Genomic DNA, 15265 nt, shown 5'->3' with positions numbered 1-15265 from the left:
GAAAGCACAACTTTATTCATCACACACTTGTGAAATTTCCTCACTGCATTTAACCCGTCTGAAGCAGTGAACACACACATGCACAGTGAGCACACACACATACCCAGAGCAGTGGGCAGCCATGCTAACAGCACTCGGGGAGCAGTCGGAAGTTAGGTGCCTCGCTCAAGTGCACCTCAGCCCAAGGCTGTCCTATATTAACCTAAACCGCATGTCTTTGGACTGTGGGGGAAACCGGAGCACCCGAAGGAAACCCACGCAGACACGGGGAGAACATGCAAACTCCACACAGAAAGGCCCTCGCCGGCCGCTGGGCTCGAACCCAGTACCTTCTTGCTGTGAGGCGACCGTGCTAACCACTTACACCACCGTGCCGCCCGTTATGATGTAATAACACGTGCCTGTCACATGTTCAATCCTAACCCCTCGCTCTCCTAACTTCTAATAAGATTTTCAGAGCCTCATGCTGTTTAAAACAATGGGGCAAAAACGCTGCAGTGACAAATTTCACATTCTAACCACCCTTCCCAAATTAATTAAATAATTTAATTAAATAATAATAATTTATTTTTTCTTCCTTCATTAATAATGTTTGGGGTGGCTATCATCCTTTCTTGCAGCTGAATAATGAAGGACTCAGCTCAACATGGCCAAGTCGAAGGCATACACAGGCGCCACTGGCAGTCGCAACACTACTCACACGGCAGACACAGGGAGAACATGCAAACTCCACACAGAAAGGCCCTCGTCAGCCACTGGGCTCGAACCCAGAACCTTCTTGCTGTGAGGTGACAGTGCTAACCACTACACCACCGTGCCGCCCCACCACAACAATCTGCCCGTGACATACACTACCGTTCAAAAGTTTGGGGTCACCCAGACAATTTTGTGTTTTCCATGAAAAGTCACACTTTTATTTACCACCATAAGTTGTAAAATGAATAGAAAATATAGTCAAGACATTTTTCTGGCCATTTTGAGCATTTAATCGACCCCACAAATGTGATGCTCCAGAAACTCAATCTGCTCAAAGGAAGGTCAGTTTTATAGCTTCTCTAAAGAGCTCAACTGTTTTCAGCTGTGCTAACATGATTGTACAAGGGTTTTCTAATCATCCATTAGCCTTCTGAGGCAATGAGCAAACACATTGTACCATTAGAACACTGGAGTGAGAGTTGCTGGAAATGGGCCTCTATACACCTATGGAGATATTGCACCAAAAACCAGACATTTGCAGCTAGAATAGTCATTTACCACATTAGCAATGTATAGAGTGGATTTCTGATTAGTTTAAAGTGATCTGCATTGAAAAGAACAGTGCTTTTCTTTCAAAAATAAGGACATTTCAAAGTGACCCCAAACTTTTGAACAGGAGTGTACTTAAAGTATTCGAGCATCTGAAAAAAGTTTCTTCCTGTTATCACTTTGGCCCACTTTACACGGGGACGGCCTGAAACAAAAACGCAAAAGTCCGTTTTCGTTCTCACTTTTTTCCGCGTCTACACGGCCGTTTTCAAGGAGGAAATCTGCGTCTATACGGTGACGCATAAATGTGTGGAATTTAATTGGATGCGCATGCCAGGCGGCTAGGTGGTGCTGTGAAAGACCTCCGCTATGTCTGCACGCATGCGCAACGTCTTCCGTCTTGTCTGATCTGCACATCTGCGCCGCGAAAACTTTGACTACTATGGTAAGTAAGAAAGTAAGTAAAAAAGTAAGAGCATGCTATACCCGCCTCTGTTCATTAACGGTATATGTGCAGATTCGGTATAGATGTTCGAAGGACTCCTGGACGTTTATTAAAGCTGCCAGAGCAGCTTGAAGGTCCGTTGGATCGATGTAATCAGACAAGCTCTTACTTTTTTACTTACTTTCTTACTTCCCAGGCTGGCATGTACAGTATATGACATATGTATGACGTAAACGCGTACCCGACGTGAGCAGATCCGAGCAGAGTTTCGCGTATTGGGTAGTTTAGACGGATATGCAACGGGGGCTGTTTTTAACTTATCCACTCTGGAAGGCGTTTTCAATTTTTTCCGTTTTTCAGCCTCGGAAACGCCGTCCTCGTGTAGACGAAAGGCACTTCCGATAAAATATTTAGTCGTTTTTACCCGACAGCGTCCTCGTGTAAACGGGCCCTTATATTATCGCACCTATAAATCTTCATTCTCTCACCAGCCTCTTTTTCCCCCCAGTGCAGCTTGTCTTGCGACTGCCATTGGGCTCGAACCCAGAACCTTCTTGATGTGACGAGCCAGTGCTAGCCACTACACCACCGTGCCACCAAAAAAATAAAATCAATTGATCCATCTGAAAAGATTTAATCATACAAAATATGGATTTTTAAAGTTAAGTACAATTCTCATGAAAAAAGAAAGCAGGCTAAAGAAAATCCCTGGAAATGGAAAGTCCCAGTAGATGAGAACATCCAAGAAAGCTCATGTGTATCAGGTAGAAGAACAGAAAAAGATTTCAAAAAGAGTATGAGGATATCTTAGATAGTGGGGAGGAAAGGAGCTGGGTAAGGAGGGCATGGTGAAAGAAGAGGGAGAGAGAGAGAGAGCAAGAGAGAGGAGGTGAGGAGTAAAAAAGAGAAGAGAGGAGAGATAGATTTGGGGCTTGGGGAGAACACAGAGGACCGTTCATTCTGAAAGAAGAATCATGTCTCTGTGAGGTAGCTGAAAGACCAGGAACTACACACACACACACACACACACACACACGACCCTGTGAGCCCTGAATGAGCCCGCTATCTATCTGGTGCGCGCCCATGCGCGCGCACACACACACACACACACAGAATGCCTACAAACCTTGAATATGGAAATAAACATGAACACTACTTGCTCACCAGAACATTTGGATTTTTTTTTATGCTGTAACAACAGGTTTTATTCAACATTAATATCCAATAATTACTTTCTCTGATATCTAATAATTTCTCTTCTACCACAACAATTTCCATCCATCCATCCATCCATCCAGCCATCCATCCATTATCTCTAGCCGCTTTATCCTGTTCTACAGGGTCGCGGGCAAGCTGGAGCCTATCCCAGCTGACTACGGGCGAAAGGCGGGGTACACCCTGGACAAGTCGCCAGGTCATCGCAGGGCTGACACATAGACACAGACAACCATTCACACTCACATTCACACCTACGGTCAATTTAGAGTCACCAGTTAATCTAACCTGCATGTCTTTGGACTGTGGGGGAAACCGGAGCACCCGGAGGAAACCCACGGGTCTCGAACCCAGAACCTTCTAGACTGCACAGACAGTGCTAACCACTACACCACAACAATTTGCCAGTGACATACTGAAAGTATTCAAGCATCTGAAAAAAGTTTCTTCCTGTTATCACTTATATTATCGGAGCTATAAACCGTCATTCCCTCACCAGCCTCTTTTTTCCCCCAGTGCAGCTTGTCTTGTGACTGAGAATCCAGAAAGCACCAATGCTGATACATGAGACTCCTACCATTCATGTTAAATAAATGTCTCTTATCAGAAAAGTTCAAAAATGTTATTTGGTGTGTCAATAAGGCAGTTTTGTCTTGAAAAGTCTGTTTATTCCTGGTGAATTTTTTATTAGTATCCAACCAGCACTAGTGTCATCGCTGCTGTTCTTGAAAATGACAACCATCTGTCCAATCAGAATTACAAACTCAATGTTGGACTAACGACAGATCTAGCAGAATGAATAAAGTTGTAATCATTTCCAAATGTATAGTTAAAAGTATATTTAAAAAGATAAAAGACCCAGGTAAAAAAGTTAAACAAATACGCTTTTATACGCCATAGAAGTACCCTTTAATCCTGTGCTGATTCTTAAACTTTACTATTCATTCATTATTTATAAATCATTTCTGTATTCCTGCTGATGCCTGCCGGAGTGATCCAAAAACATTTCAATAAAATATAAAGCCTGATTCACCTTTGGCTCAGCAGATCAGCCTAAAAGGTTCCCGTATACAGGAGCTGACATTTGGTCATTTCTCGGATATCACATTTCCTGGATATATCTGTTTGTCTGTGTATGAACTATCTCATCTTTATATCGACACACAGCTCCGTACAAAAGTCTTAGGCACATGTAAAGAAATGCTTTAGACCAAAAATAGCTTAAAAATAATGAAATGAAATGCTTCAACATTAAAAAAAATACTATAAACAGTAAGCAGTAAGCCATAATAAATGAAACAAAGTCAATATTTGGTGTAAGACGACCCTTTGGCTTTAAAAAAATATAGCAGTATGATGTACAAAGAGTGCAGTTTTATGTGGAAATGAGCTGTAGGTTTTACTGAGCATCTTACAGAACCAGCCACAGTTCTTCTGGACGCTTTGACTGTCACACTCGCTTCTTCATTTTGCACCAAAACCCAGTAGCCTTCAGTATGTTTTCTTTTTTAATCTGAAAAGTGCTCCCTGATGTAATTTACTTTCCCTGTAACATTTAATGTTGTGCTGTAAAACAAACGCTTGGAACTCTAAAATGTTTTTGTACTGACTCGATAATGTAGAAGTCATAAAATAAAAATCTATAACAAAGTTTGTATTAAAAAAAACTGGGGGCTAAAACTTTTGCACAGTTCTCATCTCATTATCTCTAGCCGCTTTATCCTGTTCTACAGGGTCGCAGGCAAGCTGGAGCCTATCCCAGCTGACTACGGGCGAAAGGCGGGGTACACCCTGGACAAGTCGCCAGGTCATCACAGGGCTGACACATAGACACAGACAACCATTCACACTCACATTCACACCTACGGTCAATTTAGAGTCACCAGTTAACCTAACCTGCATGTCTTTGGGGGAAACCGGAGCACCTGGAGGAAACCCACGCGGACAACATGCAAACTCCGCACAGAAAGGCCCTCGCCGGCCAGGGGGCTCGAACCCGGACCTTCTTGCTGTGAGGCAACAGCACTAACCACTACACCACCGTGCCGCCCCAAGCGTCACAGGTGATTTTTGAAATCAGGTGACTCTGGATTCACCAATGTGATTCTAGAGTTAGAACTTAGGGTTAGGTTCAGGGTTGGGTCATCCAGTGGAATGTTTTTCTTAGATGCAACTGAATCCTTCGTAGTGTAGTGGTGAACTTCAAAGCAGAAAACTTTGAAAACTGAGTTCGAGTCCCAGCAAGGACAGTAAAAAGTGGGGGGGAAGCAAATTAAATTAGAAAGACAAGTATATACAGTACGTAAGCGTAATTCTGGGTAGAGATGTATAAAAGGACAGAAGATGCAAAGGGGGTAAGTGAGAAATGAGGGTGAAAAGTGACTAGAGAGTGGTTGTTGAAATGCTCTGCTTCCTTTATAAGACTGCCCCCCCCAAAAAAATCCCTTTTAAGAATGCCAACCTAATTCACCGAAGTAAATCTAGAACATGCAAACTCCACACAGAAAGGCCCTCGCCGGCCACGGGACTCGAACCCGGACCTTCTTGCTGTGAGGCGACAGCGCTAACCACTACACCACCCTGCCACAGTTCTGTTTATTAAAAAAAAATGTTTAGAGCTCTGGTGAGTAACGTGCACGTACTTGGTCAAACTGTGGATCCTCACCCCTCTGCAGTGATTTAGTTAAAGGCTTCTCCTGAAAAGAAAGAAAGATCAGATAAATGTATTACACCTGAAGAACAGTCGTATTCTATTGTCGTACAGCAAACATTATTTTAAAGAATTATTTTAAAGATTTTGTAAAATATATCATATGAACACATCATTGAAAGGCTGGTTTCATGTTTGGTGTGCTATTGTTACCTCCACCAGCTTTGTTGGAGGAGGTTATGTGTTCGCCTCCATTTGTTTCTTTGTTTGTTTCATTGTCTGTTCCCAGCGTAACTCAAAAAGTGGTGAATGGATTTGGATGAAATTTGGAGAAAAGGTGGGCCATGGGCCAAGGAACAATTGATTAGCTTTTGATGCAAATCCTGATATATACATATGTATCCAGGATTTTTTTTGTCTGTTCCAAACATAACTCAAAAAGTAGTGAACGGATTTGGATGAAATTTGGTGGACAGCTTTAGTATTATCCTAGGTTCAAGTGATTTGATTTTGATGTTGATAACATGTGGCTTGGTGGAGATATGGACTCTACCGTGTGCCCTTCTAGGTCCCTTTGTAACTCTTAGAAATGAAACTATTATTTTAAGAAATTTAAGAAAACACGCCTTGAAGCGTTCAAAAAACATGTTAACCAAACACAGGCAAATATAGTTTATTTTCTACAAGGTTCTCAAGTGGACAGTGGCTGCATTGTACTCTTAAATGAGTAAAAAGATTGAGAGAGGTTTTTTTTTTAGCATGTCATTAGCAAAGACACAAAATGTGGGCTAACCTGCATCCATGCTAAAGGCATGATGACATTCTTATGATCTACTTAACATGTCATTTTTTAACGAATAATTTACTGTCACTCTATAATTTGGGTAACAGGGCTGTACTTTCAAAGGGATCTGGCCAGTTAATATCACAATGTCAATAGGAATTAAAAAAAAAAAAAAAAAACAACAGAGCGCCAGTGATGTAGTAGCGCACACGGCTATACCATGAGAAACCAGACTCGTTTAGCTAAGTTGCTCTTCATGAGAACGATTAGAACAATTATATCTTCCAAACAAAACAATCAAAATCCATTGAAAACTCAGGGAGGAGTCACAAATTTTTGTGGATGGATGGACGACGGATGCTGCGTAATGGCAATAGCTTATCGCCTACGGCCGGTGAGCTAACAAATAAGACAACTTATTTTTCCTTCCCTTGATCCTCAGGAAGTTTTGATGTCACAGTTTCATGTTGAATATGTGACTTGCGTAAAATTGCAAATATTTCATGGGGTGGGCGTGTTCAGGTAACAGGGTTGTTGGAGATCACAGGGTTGTTGATAACTGATAATGGATGACTTACACTACGTTCAGACTGCAACCTGAAACGACCCATATCCGATTTGTTGTGAAATCCGATTTTTTTGTTAGGCCGTTCACATTACCAATTATATGAGACTTGTATGCGATCTCCAATATGAACGGAAAACGACCCAAAAGTGTCCCGCATGCGCAAATTGACACGTAATAAGCACATCTACGTAATACGTAAACAAAAAAAAAGCACACTCTTCAAGTTTGCAAGTAAAGCATGGAGATGAGGCGAGACCTGGAGATGTGGTTTTTGTGGCGGCGGCGGAACTCACACAATAATCTGATTAATGTGGGCAGCAGACTAATGAGACCGAAGGTGTCAAATTACTGGAAATTTCCAGAACAATCTTATAATCTTGTAATACAGGATGGTTTAAGTTATAAATCAGTTATAGAAACTGTTTTATTTAATCAGGCTAACAGATCAACATCCAGGTCCCTACCAAATCCACCATTAGCTTGATCAATTCTATAAAAGTCTATTTAAATTCTGAAAACTGTACAAATGTTGTTGTTTTCCACCAAAGAGGCGGGATTAGCCAAGGCAGAATAGTGACGTTTGTCTCTTGTTGATGACGTGTAGGTTGCATGACTGCAGTCGCATGTGAAAATGACGGATATGCATCGGAATTACAGTAGGACCACATATCCAAGCGGCCTGGGTCGCACGTGAAAAAAATCGGATCTGTGTCGTTCAGATTGTCAATAACAAATCGAATACAGGTCGCATATGGGCAAAAAAATCGGATATGGGTCGTTTCAGGGTGCAGTCTGAACGTAGTCTTATGGAAAGGGAAAAGTTTCCAGCACAAGAGGTAAAATGCACAGTATTCACATATTAATGCAAAAACAAAAAACAAGAAGACTTTTGAAGTATTTGAATTCAGAATTATTTTTATTCTAAAGAGTAGTTACGCTGGGTTGGAATGGGGCAATTTTTTTCCCCCAAAGTGCTACAGATATTTTATTAATATTTTCAGATATTTATCTGAAACTTACACACAGATGGTTGTGAAGGACATGTTACCTGTGTCTATTAAAATGGCTTCCACCTTTGCTTTACATACATACAGTATTTTTAAATGCAAGATCAGTTGGTCATAAACGGCACCACCATTGTGGAACCTTCCACCTACATGATTCACATAAAATGCAAGAAAAAGTGTTTGTTCACACTGTCCTGGTCCTGGTCTTGGTGATTCCGGTCAGACAAGCCATGCTTTTTCCATCCCCAAGTTATTCGAGGACACATAAATAAGACATCCAAGGTCATGCTGTTGGATTTCTTCCAGCTCAATCAAACACTTTTATCGGCTTTAACTTTAGGCAGTGCAGTCAAGAGCAAAGAAAAGTCACCGGCGCTAAACGAGTCTACAGGAGCAGACGGACAGGACGCTGAGGTCAATTCAATTTATGCTGATTCAGCTCAATAATGAAGCCTTTTAGTTTTGGGCTCATAAATATTTCAGCTGAAAGTTGCTCTGGAGCAGAATTGATTAAGCATATATTTATAGAACGTGCAATGTTCTTTTCCATTTGTATGAGCTTAATGCAGTCACTGATCAGTTGTTAAGACCTTCATAACAAAAATAAGGCCTGGCCATTTGATAACTCATCTGAGATACTGTTATTCAGTTTATTAAAAGTACAAACAACGTTCTCATTAATAATAAAGATGTCATGGAAAACGCTGGATTTTACATTTAGGAAATGGACAGCACTTACAGCACAGTCAAGATTTACAGCGTGTATTCCATCCCTACATTTTATAGGATGCTGTAACCTGGAAAGGAATTTATTTCCTTTTCCGCCTCCTTACTTTTCTCGGTAAATCTTCCTCAACCTCGAAATCTTTTTGACCTTCTTAGCATGCTTACAGGTCTTGGAAAATTGTGAATAAAAATATATAGTCATAGACAGTACTACCATTTAAAAATGCCTTTCTGAACCTTACGGATATGAATTATCAAGACTGGACTAGCATGAAAATGGATAGTAACTTGACCGTATGTTTTCTACACAGGAAAACAGAATATTTTAGACTTCATATCACTAGGCACTGCTTGCAAGGAGTACTTATTTCTACACTACCTAGTACTGGCTTGGCTCATGTCAAAGACGAGTACATCTGTGTGAGCATACCTTTACAGAAACCTAATAACATGGCTAATATTGTACGTTATTATACATACAGGACACTTTTTTGATGGGTTAAAACATGTGTTCTATTCCGTTCTAGCTGGTTTAATTCATTTGGTTTGATAGCGTGCAATATTGTTAGCATATTGCTTATCCTACGTGTATTACGTCACTCTACCCAATGGAGAATGAGCGTTGAATATGGTTTACAATATTGCGTGGTTGTCAAGACAACATGACGTTACACGTTGGAGCTGACACGAATATCCAGTGAGAAGGTTTTCTACTGCACATGTGCAGAAGCATTTATTTGTTTGCTGGGAAAGAGAAAGATGCAAAGAGAAAGAGAAAGGTCGCTCTGTTGTGTGTTTTAAAACTAAATAAATTACAGAGGGAAATGAATACTTAAGTCGGAGTGAAAAATACTGTAATGAGTGTGCAGTGTGGAAGAAGAGTCTGGAGACAGAAATCTTAGTTTCTCGGTCGTTAGCCTGTGCTACTTGCTCTCGATAGACAGCACTGGCTTGATCGCTTTATTAGCATTCGCTAACACTACTGATGAATGCTACACCGGCTGGAAGGCAACTTTACTGCTGGACTGATGGCGCTGACTCACGGTTAAGCTAGCACTGGCCTTTGAGAATGCCTAGGGCGATAAATTTTTAGTCCCTCCTGCTATATATCAAAATCTGATTGCTTAATTCATCTGTCACTTCCTACATAAACATACACTGCCATGGCCTTCTGTCCCGGCAATGAAGTCCTAACCAATGAGTGAGCAGCTCTAAACTCTTCTCAGCCTAGAGACAGCAAACAAAAATATCTGATTGGATAACTTGATTTTAATGTTTTCAGGGCAATGTTTTCATTTCTGAAGCAAATTTGATAGAAAATGAGGCTGAATAAAATTAGAAGAGAATAATTATAATGAAATTATGAAAGAAATTAAATATAACATTTGAAATGCTGATATGTTTGGGCCTTTGCTGAAGGTCTAGAAGGCCCTGACGGTTCCCCTCTGGTGTATGTATAATAATAATAATAATAATAATAATAATAATAATAATAATATTGGCTGGTTTATTTTCGGGGTATATCAGATATATTCCTTTCAGCTAGCATGATACTGAACTCATCTTCAACTCGTTCAATATCATACTAGCTGAACGAAATATATCTGATATACCACTCAATGCCAGCCAGTATTATTTAAATATTGTACTTTGCAAAACAGTCCTAAACCCTTTAAGGCAAAACTTTTTGGCATTAAGTACTATCCAGATGCACGATCAGGCTGTAAAGACATTTTCTCACCCATAAAAATCATCAATGCTAATAGCCAAGAGGAGAATTCTGCCTTTATCTGTTGTACTGATACTTGCTTGATTTTTTCTTGACATATGAACATCATGGTTCATTAAATGGCTCCATATTGGAAGAAAAAGTCAAATTTCAATGAGTTTTTTTTTATTAAAAGAAAAATGAACTTTCTTTTTAACCACCATATCGCCATGCTAATTGCTAGTCAAAATTTCTCAGAAATAGAACTTGACACTGTTGCTAAAAAATATCATAAAAATCTTACACAATCACTCAAAAACTACATATGCAACCTACAAAAACAGCGAGAATACTCCACACTCTATCTCTCACTTTATTCTTGAGTAGAGGGTAGCAGGTGCTGGTCTCCAACGTTACTAGCTGACATATCCGGCACCATTCTCTAATATCCTTTCACCTTAACCTGACCCTGTCGTACATCTGTTTTTATTCCTTGGCCTTATTCCTGGCTTGTCTTTACTCCATACCTCTTTAAAGCCAGTGATCACGTCAGCAACAACATGTGATCTGAGTTTTTGGAGTGAGGAGCCGTCATTATGGAATGAGGGAAATGTTGCTTTGGGTTTCTTACTGACACACCATTTGAGTCATATCTTTTTTATATATACATGTATATAGTTCTCTACCTCTTTTTCATCCAAATAGTATTCTTTAAAGAACTTAATAAAAAAAAATCTTGGTAACATCAGCAATACAAAAGTCAATACAGTATAAGCAAATAGTTTAGGCAAGTGGAAAATGTCCCAGCATCTCCTAGTATCTCATGGAACAGTGTTTGAGCTTCCTGGCATTCTTGGCATCCGTTCTGTATGTACCAGTTCCCTTAAAAGCAGTACTACACTAATGACCCAGCAGTTGTGAATTTGTTCATAATAGAGGCCCAGTTTAAGTCACATACACTCTATGACTGAAAGTATATGGATACCTGACCATATGTGGGCCTTCCACCAATAACTGCCACAAAAGCTGAAATTAAACTATTGGATAGAATGTCTTTGTGCAATGTAGAATTACTATTTCCATTTCCTGGAACTAAGAGGCCCAAACCTGTTCCATAACAGGGCTTCTGTGCACAAAGCCAGCTCCATGAAGACATGGTTTGCCAAGGTTGGAGTGGAAGAACTTGAGAGGAAGAACTTGGAGTGGAAAAACTTGCAGCCAATGAACAAGCTGACAATTCAACACACATAATTTGATGCTTGTTTTCATCAGTACAGAAAAAAAAAGAAGGATTTCCATCAACATACAAACTAGCCAGTGGAAGAGGATTTGTCTTGAAATGTTGAAACACTTGATCTGAAGCTTGACGAGTTTCATCCATCACAATAACAGAATATCGGAATTTATTCTACCCATATTCACTGGATAAGAGCAATCGCGCGCTCTGACTGGCTAACCTACTACTAAGCTATCAGATCATATACCGTGAGTCAAGAAAAACAAAATGGTGGAGCAGTTTGCTGAACCAACCGAGGACTAAATAAAAACTACTTGAAAACAACCCCTCAAAAATACAAAAAATCAATGAAATATGGAATAAAAGTATTTGATGGTAAGAACATATATGTTTTTTTTTATTTTCCAAGAATTATCATGATAGCATTTTTTACAAATTGCTCCTGTCATTTTGCCGATTTGTTTACATTCTAAGCAGAAATGATTTTGCTGGCTGTTTTGTATAAAGTTTTTTATTTATAAAATTTGCAAAAAATAAAAATAAAATTGCTCTGTTTCTCAAAATCCAGTGAACATGGATATAATAACAGTTATTACACTCAATCTTGTTGGACATGGCTTATAGCCAACTCGGTGTTATGCACCTTGTCAGCTATCAGCTTATGTACGACTCGATTTCATGGAATAACTGTTAAATACCACACCAAAGAAAAATCCCAAAGTGTTTTATTCTTCTTTCACCACATATTATGATTATTTTTTTAAATTAAAGAATGCATTCTGATCTTAGGGAAAAATGTTCCTCCTCTTAGTTTCTTCATTATTCCTGATGGTATATTTATTTAAAATCGTCACATGATTTTCACTTAGATAGATAGATAGATAGATAGATAGATAGATAGACAGACAGACAGACAGACAGACAGACAGACAGACAGATAGATAGATAGATAGATAGATATTTAAAAGCAAGAAAGAAAAAGTTTACATCTTGCACCTTCAAGGAATGTTCTAGTACAGTATGACCTTGTAAATGAACGCTTAAAAGTCCTATGAAGACCCTTACAGAAGAAGGTTCTTTTACAAAAGATTTCAAACAGAAACCTTTTAAAAACAGAACCCCAACAATCTCTAAACCACAAATTGGCCATTTTCTCTTCTCTCATCCATTTTCTAAGAGGACACTTTCAGAAAATGTAAGACACCCAAGGTTTATTCACGAAGAAACCTTTAAAGAACCCTATAACGTCATGTTTTCATGTTAGAAAAGCTCCAAGTAGAACTGTTTGGTAGGAAAGTCTTAATTATTCAATTTCGATGAGTATACCTTAATTTCCCACCCCTCTCCAATTTTTCAAAGTTATTTTTGTCTCTTTTTTTAACGAATAAGCATTGTATGTTTGTGTGTTTGTAGCTGTATCTACTTTCTGAAAAAAAAAGTCCAGGAAAATATTTGAACACACTTCATATAGATACAGTGGTGCTTGAAAGTTTGTGAACCCTTTCGAATCTTCTATATTTCTGCATAAACATAACCTAAAACATCATCAGATTTTCACGCAAGTCCTAAAAGTAGATAAAGAGGACTCAGTTAAACAAATGAGACAAAAATATTATACTTGGTCATTTATTTATTGAGGAAAATGATGCAATATTACACATCTGTGAGTGGCAAAAGTACGTGAACCTCTAGGATTAGCAGTTAATTTGAAAGTGAAATTAGAGTCAGGTGTTCTCAATCAGTGGGATGACAATCAGGTGTGAGTGGGCACCCTGTTTTATTTAAAGAACAGGGATCTATCAAAGTCTGATCTTCACAACACGTTTGTGGAAGTGTATCATGGCATGAACAAAGGAGATTTCTGAGGACCTCAGAAAAAGCGTTGTTGATGCTCATCGGGCTGGAAAAGGTTACAAAACCATCTCTAAAGAGTTTGGACTCCACCAATCCATAGTCAGACAGATTGTGTACAAATGGAGGAAATTCAAGACCATTGTTACCCTCCCCAGGAGTGGTCGACCAACAAAGATCACTCCAAGAGCAAGGCGTGTAATAGTCAGCAAGGTCACAAAGGACCCCAGGGTAACTTCTAAGCAACTGAAGGCCTCTCTCACATTGGCTAATGCTAATGTTCATGAGTCCACCATCAGAACACTGAACAACAATGGTGTGCATGGTAGGGTTGCAAGGAGAAAGCCACTGCTCTCCAAAAAGAACATTGCTGCTCGTCTGCAGTTTGCTAAAGATCACATGGACAAGCCAGAAGGCTATTGGAAACATGTTTTGTAGATGGATGAGACCAAAATAGAACATTTTGGTTTGAATGAGAAGCATTACATTTTTGAGAAAGGAAAACACTGCATTCCAGCGTAAGAACCTTATCCCATCTGTGAAACATGGTGGTGGTAGTATCATGGTTTGGGCCTGTTTTGCTGCATCTGGTGCCAGGACGGCTTGCCATCATTGATGGAACAATGAATTCTGAATTATACCAGCGAATTCTAAAGGAAAACGTCAGGACATCTGTCCATGAACTGGATCTCAAGAGAAGGTGGGTCATGCAGCAAGACAACGACCCTAAGCACACAAGTCGTTCTACCAAAGAATGGTTAAAGAAGAATAAAGTTAATGTTTTGGAATGGCCAAGTCAAAGTCCTGACCTTAATCCAATTGAAATGTTGTGGAAGGACCTGAAGCGAGCAGTTCATGTGAGGAAACCCACCAACATCCCAGAGTTGAAGCTGTTCTGTATGGAGGAATGGACTAAAATTTCTCCAAGCCGGTGTGCAGGACTGATCAACAGTTACCAGAAACGTTTAGTTGCAGTTATTGCTGCACAAGGGGGTCACACCAGATACTGAAAGCAAAGGTTCACATACTTTTGCCACTCACATATATCTAATATTGGATCATTTTCCTCAATAAATAAATGACCAAGTATAATATTTTTATCTCATTTGTTTAACTGGGTTCTCTTAATCTACTTTTAGGACTTGTGTGAAAATCTGATGATGTTTTAGGTCATATTTATGCAGAAATATAGAAAATTCTAAAGGGTTCACAAACGTTCAAGCACCACTGTATCTCTGAGAAATCTGTACAGCTTTCAGTCAGGATGAATTTTCAGTCTTATCTCACTGAGGAATGTTGGAATCCTGTTTGAGAGGTACAGTACAGTAGACTGAATGCTATGAGGTTTTGATAACTGAGGAACTGTGTCCTCAGTTGAGGAAAGGAACCCTCCAATTTTAGCTAAATAGTGTGCTATATTAAGTTGCATAAACCAATATCCTGTCTTCATCTCAGAGGAAACAAAATCAATGTGAGGTCACATATTGATTCCTTTTCCCTTTTAGCAGTGAAAATTAAATTTCATTCCATTTTCGCTCAACTGAAAGCTAATGCCTGAAAGTTTTACCCCACTCCTCAAGACATGTGGGTCAGGTTAAATTTCTGACCCTACTGTAAGTTACACCATTATATGTAGGTTACCTTACTTCCTGTTCTGCTTTATACTACAAAATGCCAGTTTGTGTTATCGCCTTTAGATATACAGTGACATCATGAATAATGTAAGGAATAAAACATCTGTGACTTTGCAACATCTGTTACAGGAAAATAATCAATGGCAAAGAGGTGTGACGTGTGAAGGCAAGTTACTGTGACCAACCGGAAGCTGA

The 15265-nt window shown here is 39.4% G+C and overlaps 1 protein-coding gene across 7 annotated transcripts in view; it reads right to left on the bottom strand.

The window, feature by feature from the left end:
• Positions 1-15265, bottom strand: part of frya (furry homolog a (Drosophila)) — a 237667-nt gene that overhangs the window by 160046 nt on the left and 62356 nt on the right. For all 7 annotated transcript variants that reach the window (XR_009650200.1, XR_009650199.1, XM_060897703.1 and 4 more), the window contains exon 3: positions 5548-5601. Coding sequence is in view for 5 of the 7 variants with exons in the window: in XM_060897703.1 (XP_060753686.1) it covers positions 5548-5601 (54 nt within the window). In the remaining 2 variants the exon portion in view is untranslated. The remainder of the gene's footprint in view (positions 1-5547; positions 5602-15265) is intronic.

This window comes from Neoarius graeffei, chromosome 17, assembly GCF_027579695.1.
Source record: "Neoarius graeffei isolate fNeoGra1 chromosome 17, fNeoGra1.pri, whole genome shotgun sequence".
Classification (NCBI taxonomy): Eukaryota; Metazoa; Chordata; class Actinopteri; order Siluriformes; family Ariidae; genus Neoarius; species Neoarius graeffei.
The sequence above is the reverse complement of the archived record's forward strand: the minus strand, read 5'-3'. Positions and strand labels throughout refer to the sequence as shown.